At 49.5% G+C, this 13,916-nt stretch overlaps 1 protein-coding gene across 1 annotated transcript in view; it reads left to right on the top strand.

The window, feature by feature from the left end:
* Nucleotides 1-11,623, top strand: part of Ern1 (endoplasmic reticulum to nucleus signaling 1) — a 70,536-nt gene extending 58,913 nt beyond the window's left edge. The window contains exons 17-22 of the mRNA XM_010616761.2: nucleotides 168-367; nucleotides 4,031-4,178; nucleotides 5,111-5,238; nucleotides 7,214-7,337; nucleotides 7,748-7,815; nucleotides 8,483-11,623. Of these exons, the coding sequence (XP_010615063.1) occupies nucleotides 168-367; nucleotides 4,031-4,178; nucleotides 5,111-5,238; nucleotides 7,214-7,337; nucleotides 7,748-7,815; nucleotides 8,483-8,695 (881 nt within the window). The 3' untranslated portion in view covers nucleotides 8,696-11,623. The remainder of the gene's footprint in view (nucleotides 1-167; nucleotides 368-4,030; nucleotides 4,179-5,110; nucleotides 5,239-7,213; nucleotides 7,338-7,747; nucleotides 7,816-8,482) is intronic.
* The last annotated feature ends 2,293 nt before the right edge of the window (nucleotides 11,624-13,916 follow it).

Below are 13,916 nucleotides of genomic sequence, written 5' to 3'. Positions count from 1 at the left end.
CCTGGATATGGAGGTTTTAGTTCGGCAAAACCAACTGTTTTCCATTGCTTGGCTGCTGGGATGACGTGGCTCACATGCTGACGAGAGAGGGATCTTTTTGCCCGCTATAGCACGCATGCTGTAAGTTCACCACCACTGCCTTATATGAAACTGGACTTCTCTCTTAGTTCACAGAGACCTGAAGCCCCACAATATTCTCCTCTCCATGCCCAATGCACACGGCAGGATCAAGGCCATGATTTCTGACTTTGGCCTGTGCAAGAAGTTAGCAGTGGGCAGGCACAGTTTTAGCCGCCGTTCTGGGGTACCTGGCACTGAAGGCTGGATTGCCCCAGAGATGCTGAGTGAAGACTGCAAGGAGAACCCTGTGAGTAATGGGCAGAGTGTCCTGAAGAACCATAGAACTGGCCCGTTATATAGCTCCACATTCCAGGTCGGGGGCTGGGGCACATGTTGCTGGAAAAAGTCCTTCCTTTAATAACAAAGAGCTGCTGTGTGGATTGTCCATGCTGTCCAGGGTTCAGGCATAAGATGGGATAAATATGAGAAGCTGTCTATTTCTTTTCCTACTCTTCCAATCATTTTTCTTCTTGTAGCCCTGATGATTGAAACTAGGGCCTCATACATGCTAGGCAAGTACTCTACCACCGAGCTACTTCTCTAGCTTTTGTATTTCGGAGATAGGCTCCCTGAATTGCCCCCATTTGGGGCAGTCCTTCTTCCTTTGTTTCCCAAGTAGCTAGGATTATGGGTGTGTACCACTAGGCTCAGCTCTTCCAATCACTTTGAACCCCCCTTCCTTATTTTGGGAAACTGGGACAATCAGGACTTGCATAAGATGATTAAACCTCCAGTTCAGTTCATTGTTTTTGTTTTTCCAGCTTTTTTTTTGAGACAGGGTCTCACTATGTGGTTGAAACTGACCTATGTAGCCCAGGCTGGTCTTGAACTCACAGCGATCTTCCTGCCTCAGCCTCCCAGGTGCTGGGATTACAGGCGTGTGCCACCACGCCCTGCTCACAGCTTTTTATTTTGAGAATTTTTAGACATACAGAAAATTGAAAGAACATTGGTATGATTTGGGCACCTCTGTTCACCCTCAACCTTTGTGGACACTTTTGCTTCATTTGCTTTATCTTTGTCTATTTATATGTCACTGAAGCCTTTGAATAAATAACAGGCATTCTTGCCCTTCGCCCCTCAATACTGCAGCATGTGTTTCTAAGAACAAATCCTTCTGCTCCTCACCACCAGACTGTCATCATACCTGGGCAGTTAATACTCTCTGCTCTCATCTGATAGTCACTCCACATTCGCATTTCCCCTCAGTCCCTAAAAGTCTTTCATACAGCTGGGTTTTGTGAGTATCTTGTGTTGCCTTTGACTGTCTCTCTCAGATTCACAGCAGTCTTCCATCTGTTTTGTTTCCCAGGGCTGACATTTCGGGGCCCAGGTAGTAGTTTGTAGAATGCCCTGTTCTGGGTTTGTGTGTTTGTCTCCCATGATAATGCTTGACATTTCTCTCTATTTGTATTTCTTGTGAACTAGAAGTTACATCTTTTGGTTTCATTAGATCTAAGTGAAATGTTTGGGCCAGAGCAGACCCGCATCAGGAGGTGCATGACGGCAGACTGTGCCATCATTATGTCTGCAGTGATGCTAGCATGGGCCGCCTGGATCCGCTGAGCTCTCCTCCGGGGAAGTTTGTCTCCCCTTGGTTTCTAGCAAGTCGTGTGCGAGGTGACCCCTTGGCACGGTGTACAGCCGTCACTGACCCACTGGCTCTCATTCTTGCCTGAGGCATTCAGCACAGTGACATTCTTCTACATTTATTTGCTGACCTTTTTAGGCAGAGTAGCTTTATTTTTACTGTTTCTCCTCTTGCTCCTCCTCCTCTTCCTTCTCTTCCTCCTCTTCTTTTACTTAATCACTGGACTCAGGATTTTTAAATAGTTCATAATCAATTCTTTTTCTCTTTGCTTTTTCTCCTCATACTCAAATTGTCCCAGATTTAGCCAACAAGTGCCCCTACAAGCTGGTTTTGGCATCCATTTGCCACAGACACACTTATGGGCAAGAATCTTAACTCATTGGCACAAGAAGTCATTTAAAGGCTCACCTTACCGGGCGTGGTGGTGCACGCCTGTAGTCCCAGCACACAGGAGGCTGAGACAGGAGGATTGCCATGGGTTCAATCAAGGCCAGCCCGGTGACTTCGAGGCTAGCTTGAACTACATAGCAAGACTTTTTTAAAAAGGCTCACCTTGTCCTTCCTGAGCCAGACCTGGGCGGGATCAGCCATCCTGACAGATTATACACAGTAGGAGCTCTTTTACCCACTTTCAACACTGTATTTTAACTTAACGCAAGTAGTGTAGTTCTTGAAGCAATAGGAATCTTTGGCTGTAGGTCAGGATCTTTTCTTTGGATTTGGGTCTGATTGGAGTTATTCATTACTCTTCAATTAAGCACATTCACAGGCCACTTCTATGACTGGAGTGAAGCGCAGACATTTCAAATGCGTCCTAAGTGATTTTAGAGCTGAGTCATAGTTTTTAACTCTTTACAGCCCTGGTCCTTACTATACTATCTTACCTAATTCCCAATTGTATTGGTTCTTTCCATTGATTCAGCTTACTGCAAACTTAGCGGTACTTAGGCCGGGGATTTAGCTCAATGGTGCTGCACCTGCCTCGCAAGCACCAGGTCCTGAGTTCGATCTCTGGTACCGGAAAACAAAACAAAACAAAACACTTAGTGGAACTAGTGTTTTATCAGCTTCTAGAGTATTTAAACGACAAGAGAAGCAGCAGTACTGTGTTGGGGAAGAACAGAACTGGGACCCTGGTGGCAGGAAAGGTGCCTCCTTAGCCCCATCAGGGAAGCAGGGAGGCTTCGGGAGCATGGGCAGCATGGCGTGGTACTGTGAGAAAGTGAGGTAGGGTCAGTGAAGCACTCTAGCTGTGAGGGCTGTGTTCTTCCTGTCCATATCTGTCACCTGCCCAGAGAAAATTCCGGTGAGGTAGAATAAAGATTTCCAGGTTTGAAACTGGAGGACCTGTGCTCGTTTCAGCAGCACATATACCAACATTTGAATCCCGAGTCTTGCCCTGGTTCGTTGCTATCCAGCAGGCCCGTAGCTGGTCCTTGAACCCTTCTGTTCATATCCATATCTGGGGGCTGGTGACATTTGCTGTGCCCGCCCCACAAAGCTGTTGTGAGGCTGAGTGTGCCATGTTGCTAAAGGTTTGTTTTCTCCAGTGTGATGGTAGTGAGTCACTAGGTTTCTCTGCAGGTTGTCTGGTAGTGAATCTAAGGGGCAGAACCTGACAGTCCGGACCTTAGCCATGCTTGGGACCCCTCATCATACCCTAAGTAGCATGAGCTGGAAGTCACGCGCGTGTTTCCTTACAAAGCTCATCTGTACACTCTGAATGATTTTTCAGGATAAGGCTGAGACATCAGATAAAGTCAAAACCACCTCCTTGGGTATTTCTCCAGTGGTTTCTTTGCAGATAAGTTTTTGAACTGAAAACTACTTACTAACCCTCTAGACCTTAGGGGTATCATAGGGGAGCAAACACACAGAGGTCCCTGCCAATGAAGACTTTCTTGATGCTTGGGTAAAGAACATGTGACAGCCAGGAGAGCTTTCTGGGGGCCAAGTGCTGCTGTACATGGCCATTTTCACATATTAATGCATCAGATCTTCATGCAATCTGTAGTGTTGAAGAGCAAACCAGCGCTGTCCTCTTTTCACACGTGAGGGAGTCGAAGAATGGAGTGGTCAGGGGCTTCCCCAGAGATGGCATCCCAGGTGCTTGGCCCCTGGTCCCTCGTCCTCCACTGTGACCACAACACCAGCACAGTGCTGAAAGGTGCCTTCGCTGCTCTGGGCATCTCATGTCCATTAGCTGATTCCCAGGACACCTTCCAGGGCTGATGTAGCCGCAGTACTTTTTCCCTCCCTGACCACAAGTGAGGTGAGAACTCTTCCCCAGGATCTCACATGCCCTGCATTTCTTTGCAGACCTACACAGTGGACATCTTCTCTGCAGGCTGTGTCTTTTACTATGTCATCTCTGAGGGCAGCCACCCTTTTGGCAAGTCCCTGCAGCGGCAGGCCAACATCCTCCTGGGTGCCTGCAATCTCGATTGCTTCCACCCAGAGAAGCACGGTGAGTAGCTGGGACTGGGCTGGTGGGGCCTTTGCACTCCCAGAGGTCCTGCCACCCAGCCGCTCCCCCTGGGCCTCAGGGACGGCTGCCCAGGGTAATCCTGGGAGCACCAACTGCCGTGTGATCTGAGTAAGGTACCCTGTTTTCCAACTTGCCACGTGAGGGTTGAATAATGAGGTCCTTCCTGTACTGGCATTTGGTAAACAGCTTGGCTGTGCTTCATAAACTGGACTCTGTGAGGGGCCCTGGTCAGCAGACACAGTCTGCGCTGGGCAGGGGACAGACAGGCTCTGTCCACACTCTCCTGGCTCAGGTATAAAAAGTCTTCCTTCCTGAATTCAGGAATTGCTGAGTTATAATTTTTTTTTTAAGCTGGGTTATAATTGTCCCATGATATTCCAGTGCTGCCTTTTGAAAAATTAAAACTGAACTATTGTTTTGTTTGTAGGTTAATTTTTATTATTCACTGTAGGAAAACAAAGGTCTATAATTCCATTATGCAGGGATGAATGCTATTAAGGCCTTGGTATATGTTATTCCTCTCAGTGATCTAGACATTTACACATACTTTCACGAAGAGATTAAACCGCACATACTACTTTAAAACAGATTCATTTTTCAACTTCATCTTGAATATCTGTCTGTGAGTCCATGTTTAGCTGCAGAATAATTTTGATGGCTCATAGTACCTGGGGCACAGCAAGCAGCGTCTCCCAGACCTCTCCTATTGGGTGCTCGCAGTCAGCCCTTTCCACACAGCACATAGTGAGGCCCCCCTGCTTGGCTGAAGTGTGATCTGAGTTCTTATTTCATTAGAATCACTTGTAAATGGAATCCCGCATGAAAGGCCGTGAAGATTGCCGACTTTGGGGATTTCACTGTGGCTTTGCATTTGAAATAATGGGTTGCCTGCTGATTTTTCTCTCTTACAGAAGACATCGTTGCCCGTGAGCTGATAGAGAAAATGATCGCAATGGATCCCCAGCAGCGGCCCTCGGCAAAGCACGTGCTGAAACATCCCTTCTTCTGGAGCGTGGAAAAGCAGCTCCAGTTCTTTCAGGTCTGTTTCTCCATCCAAAGTCTTCAGTGTCTTCCAGATTTTGAAATACAGAAGAAAAGGACAAAGAATAAAATAACTGGCTGGGTGTGGTGGCACGTGTCTATAATCCCAGCACTGGGGAGGCTGAGGCAGGAGGATCACTGTGAGTTGAGACCAGCCTGGGCTACATAGTGAGTTCCAGGTCAGTCTCAACTACATAGTAAGACCCTGTCTCAAAAAGCAAACAAAAAAAAAAATCGACCCATAATCCCATAACCAAGGAATAACTCCGTATATATAGTTTTTTATCCTGCCTTTACTGTACATAATATTTCAAAGATTTCTTAAAATTTTATTTTAAGCATTTTTCATGTTAGAGTTATACAATTTTAATGACTGTAATATATCATGTGAACATGCCACAATCTTTAAATTTTATATTATGGGATTTCCAAATATACACAAAAGCAGACCACATACTTCTCATACCCCTCCCCCAGCTTAGAAAGTACTAATTTTTGCCCTGTCTTTACTTCAGATTATTTCCAGCCAATCTCAGACATCATATAATTTCATTCAAGTGTCATAATTTAAATATTTCCTGTATGGAATTTTCCCCCCATCATCTTCAATTCAATCTTTACCCAGATTATGTTTTGCTTATGATAGATTCTGTAGAGTTACGGTGTGAGCTCAATGACCGTGGGTTCCTTGGGCTTTGGACAGTTGTGGCTCGGCGACCTTGCCAGGTGGCTTTGTGGAGACTGTTTCTCTGATTTGCCTGGTGCGAGTTGGGCATAACTCGCCCCCGTGCCTCCCGCCAGCACATGGCATTAGCTCCCATCCCTGTCAACTAGTTGTAACTGCCTCTTAGCCCAGAAACATGTCCTCAACAAGCCCTGGGTGGCAGTGTAACCTCTTCAGAGTTCTCTCTAGAATTGCAGATTGGTTCTGCCAGTCTGGCTTCGCCCTTTTCAGAGAAAGACAGGACTATGACTCCCCTAAGACTGGTTAGCATTAACGAGGGGGGGCTCATCACTTCCTGCTCCTTCGGCTAGTGACCTGTCTTACTGCCGGTGGCTCGGGGGCTGCTCTGTCCTTCTTGCCAGAGCCAAACATGGAGAAGAGTCTGAATTCTGGGCGAAGGGGGTGTCTTCAGAGTCCAAGTTTACACGCTACTAAATTTCCTCTTCAAAAAGCTCAGGGGGCCGGGGATTTAGCTCAGTGGTTCCACCACCTGCCTCGCAAGCACAAGGGCCCAAGTTCGATCCCTAGTAACAACAAAAACAACAACAAAAAACAGAAAAGAAACAAAGCTCAGCTTCATGTCCATCTGTCTTCCTTTTTTCCTCCCCACACCATTCCTCCTTTCTTTCTACACTGGGAATTGAACCCAGGACCTTCACACTGAGCTACATTCCCAGTGCTTTTCTTTACTTTTTATTGTGATCTTCCTGCCTCCTGCCTCAGCCTCCAAGAGAGTTGGAATTGCAGGCTTTGCCACTATGCCCGGCTCGCTTCTTGTCTTTTCTGATGTTCAGGATGAGGAGTGGGGACCTCTGCTAGTTAGGACTGGAACAGGTCCTATCTCAACGAGTAGGTGGCACACAATATGCAAATCAGTTTGAGCTTTTTCTTTCCTCTCGTTCTGGTTCATGCACATCTGGCCCTGTGCAGGCGTGGTGCCCGTGTCTGGAGGCAGACTTCACGGTCTGCACAGGTGTGCCTCTGTGGCACCTCTCTGCTGTGCAGAGGGTCTCTAGGCCTGTCCCCATGAGCGACAGCCGTGGCTGTCCACGAGCAGAAGTCATGGGTTAGGGTGGCGGAGTGCAGCGTGCTCATGCCCAGCTCTGAGGTGGGCTGCGGCCCGGGCTTGGGGAACATCAGTCTTTCCAAGCGCACGGCAGTGGCCATTCGTGCCGCAGCGTGTCCAGCCACCTCCTGCGCTCAGCGTCCCTCACTCTGACCAACACCTGTTGCCTCGCTTCCCGCCCAGGACGTGAGTGACCGAATAGAAAAGGAGTCCCTGGATGGCCCAATCGTGAGGCAGTTAGAGAGAGGCGGGCGAGCCGTGGTGAAGATGGACTGGCGGGAGAATATCACTGTGCCCCTCCAGACAGGTGAGCATGCTGACGCCCATGAAGAAGTTTGAAAAGCAGAAGCCGTGTCTAAGGAATTAGCGTGGACAAAGCAGGTCCAACTGTGTGGGCTCCACGTCCCGTTTCTCCACTTTGAGATTTTCTCGGCTGTGTCCTCCGGGGCATGGTTACACTCGTGGGTGTCTGGTGCTCGTTTCTTTGGGTGACAGGTTAACACCAGTGCTGTGCTGTAGGGCTGTTTCTGGTCTAAGTGAGATGCACACCACCCTCCAGTCTGAGGTGGGGCATTGGTACTGGGGATCGAACTTGGGTCCTTGTGCTTGCGAGGCAGGTGGCGGAACCACTGAGCTAAATCCCTGGCCCAGAATGGTTCTCTTTTGAAGATGTATTTGTTATTTGCTCAACCATTGCATCCCTTAATGTTTTTCTAGATTTGCGTAAATTTAGAACCTACAAGGGTGGCTCTGTGAGAGATCTCCTGCGAGCCATGAGAAATAAGGTAAAGGACTTGTGGTTTCTGGGAGGGCCGGTGGCTGCCACACAGACACCTAAGAAAGCTTTTCTTCCTCCTGATTCCACCCCTGAGGCTCTGTGGCCTTGGACCTGATGAGTTAAAGGCTGTTTCTCCCCTCATGTGGGTTTTCTCTTGGGGTGTCGGGATGCAGGGTGAATCACTGGGGAACAGTGGCTCTAAGTCCGTGACCTCCTGTCCCTCATGGGCTCCCTGTGCTTCACGATGCCCTGCAGCTGTTTGATGACCACCATACAAACCCACCAGTGGGGATCCTCTGGGCACCTTGTCACACAGGGCCTGGCCTTCAGGTATTCAGGGAGGGTTTCCTGCTTGTGATCATGTTCTGTGCTGTCACCTGCCCGAGGCACAGAAGTGATCTCCAAGCTCATGGGTCGCACACTTCAGTTCCACGTGATGTGGCTACGTGATGGCCCTCTCTGGCCTGTGCACTCCTGCTGGACGTGCTGCTCTGAGAGTGGAGCTCTGCCTCTGCTCAGGCTGGGCCTCGCTTGCTGTGAGGCACCTTCCTAGGAGCGGAGATGCAGGCAGCCCGATTGGGGCAGATTGTGGGGCGCATAGACCTCTTTTCTTTAAACAGAAGCAGCTGGCACTCTGTCTCCCAACTGCTAACTCTGTTTCTGTCTGTTTGCAGAAGCACCACTACCGGGAGCTCCCCGTGGAGGTGCAGGAGACCCTGGGCTCCCTCCCCGATGACTTTGTGCGCTACTTCACATCACGGTTCCCCCACCTCCTCTCACACACCTACCGGGCCATGGAGTTGTGCAGCCACGAGAGACTCTTCCAGCCCTACTACTTCCATGAACCCCCCGAGCCCCAGCCCCCAGTGACTCCAGATGCCCTCTGAGCCTGGGTGACTCTGTTCTGGTGGCCCCAGCTGTGACAGCGGGCCTGGTCTGTAGTCCAGAGCCTGACACCACCCGGCTTGGCAGGGAGACCAGGCTTCCCAAACCAAGTGCCTTGAGCTGCCCCCTCTGCAGCCAGCAGAGGATGATGCTGACCCCAGGAAGGGGGAGAAGCAGCCTTTGAGACCTCCAGGGAGTGGAGGAGAAGCTGCCCTTTCCTGGTACAGAGGTGTCTGCAGAGGCGAGCTCATCACAGAGGCCGTAGAAGGGACCCTGCTGACCTGCTGGATGAGCTCCTCTCGCTTACCTCTCTGTAAATTCCTGTTTCGTGTCAGTCTGCGGGACTTTCAGGAAGAGAGTGGAAGAATCCTAGGTTTTGCCTGCACGCTGGGATGTAGGAAGTGCAGCCTCTGCTAGAAGTGGGCTCAAGAGGTGAGGAGCACTGAGGAGGAGGACGTTCAGAGGGGTTGTTCCGGGGACAGGCGGTACCTCGACGATCACAGATGTGCCCAGCAGTGTTTTCTTAGGTAGTGAAGCCATTGGCATAAGGCATGAAGTTAGAGACTGGCCGCTGACGCCTGTGGGCAGTTGAGACAGATCTTCAGGGCCCTGGGAGATGAAGAGGATGCTGTGTTCACGATGCAGTGCTACCTGCATGGTAACCCTGGTGGCCTGAACGGTCGCCTGTGGCGGGTCACGTCCTGGGCCGTAGGGGCAGGAGATGAAGAGTTCCCTGGCCATCAGTGAGAGCAGCTAAGACGACATACGGACAAATCTTCTCGACAAGAAGGGAGCAACGGAGTGGGAGTCTCCCAGCCACCTAGAGAAAGCCCTGAACCAGCTTGTGAGGATAAGGCTGCTCCGTCTCTGAGGCCAGCTCATCAGGGCACATGTGCTGGGTCAGGGCCTGGGGGTGGGAGCCGAGGCCAAGTGACTGGGGTTTGTGGGCCAGCTTTTATGTTTCTCCTGGCAAATTTTAATGGCTACATTTCAACCATACTGTAGAATGCTACATGAGCTTAAGTGAGCTGAATTTAACATGAACTTACTTGTGAAAAAGAAATGCAAGATATATCTTCTATTTCATGTGGTACCAAAAAATCTCCATGCCTTTAAGAGTGTTCCATTTAGAACATTCTCTAATGCTGAAGGATAAAACATTCTGGCAACACTGTATAAATGTATTAATGTCAGAGTAATGTACCCTAAGTTATGTCACTACCCTTTTTTCTCAAATTAATATAATTTTTTTACTTTAGTTTCAGTCAGAACTTCCTCTGTCCCCTCCGGAGAGCCTTGGAAGTTAAGATGCAATCAGGGGCCATAGGAGGAAGCGCTGTGTGTCCTCTTCCTCCATTTGATCAGGGTCACTGCCCCGGCCCTGGCAAGCTGAGTCTTAGTTCCGATGTCCCTGGCTAAGAGTGGCATCGCCAGCTTTGAGCCCCAACGGGAGTCACTCCTGCTTCCTCCTGTGAGAAGTTTTCTGATTGTGTTTGTGTCAGTGCCACTCACCCAAATCTCATTCTGCCTCTGGAGATTTCAGCCTTGCTTTTAGAAAGGCCAGAGTGACTCTCTGTCTTCATATTAACATGATCTCACATCTTTGAGCCTCATGAATGACCCTGCTTACGTAAGCCTTGGAACCTCAGCCTCTCGCTTGGCTTCCTCACCATCTTCCATCACATGGTTGGTCTTCCAGGAGCGTGGCCAGACGGTTGCCTCTTGCTCTGACTGCTTTCTGCAGTTTCCCCGCACGTGGCTGCAGTTGCTTTGCCTGGGGTCTGAGGGGTGACGGCCCAGGGGGTGTGAAGAGGTGAAGCAGGTGCCAGGTGTTACCTGACAGGACTGCTCTGTGGACCGCTGCTCCCCTTGTTCTTGGTGGCTGTTTTCCATCCAGGAAGTGCCCAGGTGATTTCTAGTGGCTCAGTTTGTTGTCATCTCCCTGTTTCTAGCTGCCTGGAGACAGCTTTTTCAGGTTCCTTTTCTGCTCATCAGAGAGATTCATTTCTAACCATCCAAATTTCTCAGACTCCTGTATTTGGCATATTTTATTAGAGGACATACTGTACTGACGTGGGTCGGCCACAGGGTGCTATGGAAACCAAAGAGCCAGACAGGCCAAGCTCTGCCTTTGTAAAGCTTTTGTGAGAGAGCCAACAGCAAATAAGTATAATACTACAGAGAATGCAAGCAGGTGGGGAAGGCTGCGTGTGTGGGGTTTGCACACCTTCTGCCTTAAAATCCCCGTCCCAGAAATACCAGCTGTGGTCAGGTCACCTGTCTGTCTTCTCTGCTCACCTTTAGGGATTCAGACTCGTCAGTCCTCCAGGTTTGCCTGAAGAGTTCTTGTGGAGACATTGGTTTGGGAAACATCCCGAGTGTACCTGCTGTATCCAGTTTGAGCCAAGAATTCCAGTTTCCCATTGTCCTCACCGAGGGGAAGCTGTCTTTCCGAGGCCAGAACAGCTGTGTGACATCGTGCCTCCTTAGTTCAAGCTACGCGGGCCTTCTAACTAGTCTTGGAAGGCTATTTAATTTTTCTCCATCTTTCAGACAATATTCAGTTATGCCTCTTAGGAATCAGAAGACTTAAGGACTTGTATTGCGCTCGTGATGAACCCCTCTGACACGCTTCTCTCATCGCTCCTTGATTCTTTAATTTCAGTTTTTGAAAGAAGCTGCACGTCACTAAGCACCAAAGCATTTGCACTTTCGAGAACACTGCTATCACCTGACCAGTCACGACATCATCGGGTGGCTGGAGGTGAATTCTGGGCACAGGGGGTCCCTGTTCTTGGTGCAGCAGTTGTTGCAAGCTTTTCTGTGATACAGCACCGGTCAGTTGCAGACTAACACTGAACAGCGGGGTCCAGCAAAACGCTGTCTTCCCAGCTCTATGGCAGTTCTTTCTCGCTACAGTAAGATTGCAATTAGTTGGCTGCTGAGAAAAGCTTCCACAGAAGCAGTCTGGGGGTTGCAGGGCTCTCTCTCCCCTCCTGGCCACTTTCTGTTTAGCAGCTGACCTTTGGCTGAGGGTAGCTCTCCCCATGTTTCCGCTCTCCGTCTGTTCACTGGACCCTTGTTCTTCGTTCTCATCATCCATTGGCCGGAAGTTATCAGGAGAGCTGGAAGGAAGAGGAAGTGCAGCGGCCTCTTTAAATTTCACTTCCGCCCCTCTCTGCTCTTTGCTTTTGGAAATTGCATCCACGTTTCCCTTTGTGTCCCCCTTTGCCCCAGGTGCAGGGGTGTTAGTTGACTGTGACCTGGCCTTGGCATTTCCCAGAAGGAGTCATCTTATGTAGGGAGCCCAGATTCCCCCTTCCAGGGTTGGATCGTTAATCTTTTAAGCCAAAGTATCTGCTCTCTTCTTGTTCTTTGTTGTCTTTATGAAGCAGTGGTTTTCCATAAGTGACTCCGGCTGTGATTTTTATTTCACTACCTCAGTCCTGTCCGTATTCATTGGAAGACCACAAAGGATGCATCTGCCGCGAGCCTCCCTCAGGAGCAGCCTTCACCATGCTGCCAGCCAAAGTCCCTACTGCCAGGCCTCTGCCATCCGCCTGCCCTGAGGGTGCAGTGTTCCCAGTGTCTGCAGAGCCGTGATGGAGAAGTCCCCACTCCCCTAGCATTACCGGTCAGCTGTGTGGCATTCTCTCTCGTGAACCTTGTGTAGGGTTCTTTTTTGCAATGACCTATTTATTGAACCTATTTATATTTATTTAATTTTTACTCTGAAGCGTATCCAGTTACATTTGCACTTGCTTAAAAGCACATTAGATCTGTTTTGGACAATATCCCTGCCCATTTTAAAACTGGAAAGGAAGAGTTATACTGTATCCTCTTATGGGATGGATGCCTTGTCTTTAAAGGGTTAATAATCAGGTTGGGGTAAAATGCTGATTTTTAAGTGATTTTTTTTTTTTAATCACGTGCCATGTGTCTTCTCTGTGGATGATTGTTTTAAATGGTTTGTGTTAATTGTGTGATACAATCCTCTGTGGAGCCTAAAATTCTCTTTTTAGCTTTATATTTTATAAACTGCCAGATTGTACAGTTTTTATGTGTATTTTTAAAGCTTGATGATATGAGGGTCATTATGTAAAGTTAAAAGCCTATTTTTGTACCTCCTGTACAGTTTTATAATTCTGATTAATGATGGCACCTTACATTGAGCCAGCCACAAATAAAGGTAGTTTAGATTCAGGGGTCGTTTTATCTTCGTAAAGACTCACGCGCCACTCACAGGCAAGGGCCTGGTTCTGCCGTCTCCGGGAGAGGGAGGCAGGGTCTGTGAGGCCTGAGCAGCCTGCCCAGCGGGTAGGAGGACGGCATCCTGGTGAGCACAGTGGGCCCAGGGGTTGGAACATCCTCCTCGAGGGCTGTTTATGGGGAAAGCTTCCCTCAAACATTGCAGGAAGGTCCCAAAAATATCGCTTGGGCTGAGTTCCAAGAGGGTGGCCAGTTAGAATGGACAGGCCCTGTGGTGAGACTTAGACTCCTAAATGGAGGGTGAGGAGTGTGTATGTAGTCAGGAGGATTCTGGGCTAAGAAACCTGAGGGAAGAACCACTGAGGTAACTTGGCCAAGACCTGCAGCACACAAGACAACCACGCACAGGCCAAGGCACGTGTGTCACTCTGCTCATCAGTAAGGGACCTCCCCGGGTGCCCCCCTCTTGTCCGGAGAAGCCGGGGGCGGCTCTGCATGCTCTTGCACCAGGCTGGGGGTCACCCACAGAGGAAGGACTTGAAGGGCCTGCCGGACCTGGGACAGCTCGGTAGGAGCTGCACGGGCACAAACTGTCCTCTCCTGGTCTCGCCCCAGGAGTGACGGAGGTCCATGGACAGGCTCTCCCTCTGAAATGCCGGGTCTTGGACACAGCCATAGCCTCAGGAGAAAGAGAATTGCCTTGTCTCACTTCGGGGAGCAGTGGGGACAACTCTTAGATTCCCGTTGGGCTGCTAAACAGGGCTGGGACCCAGCCCTCTAGCTTCCTCTGCTGCCTCTGCAAACAGAGGTACAGGTCCTCTGGGGAGACCAGCAGAGGAGACTCCTCCCTGCGCCCTGCAGTGGCACAGTCAAGAGTTCATTATCCAGAGGAGCCCTGCGGTGAAATAGCAGCTTTGTATGCTGGGTCAATGTCTACCTGTGATACATTTAATTAAACATACCTAGCCCAAAATGCATGCATGCATGCACATCTGTCTTCCAACAGTAAATGTA

The sequence above is a fragment of the Fukomys damarensis genome, unplaced genomic scaffold (assembly GCF_012274545.1).
Source record: "Fukomys damarensis isolate Sample0158 unplaced genomic scaffold, DMR_v1.0_HiC HiC_scaffold_23, whole genome shotgun sequence".
Taxonomy (NCBI): domain Eukaryota; kingdom Metazoa; phylum Chordata; class Mammalia; order Rodentia; family Bathyergidae; genus Fukomys; species Fukomys damarensis.
The sequence above is the reverse complement of the archived record's forward strand: the minus strand, read 5'-3'. Positions and strand labels throughout refer to the sequence as shown.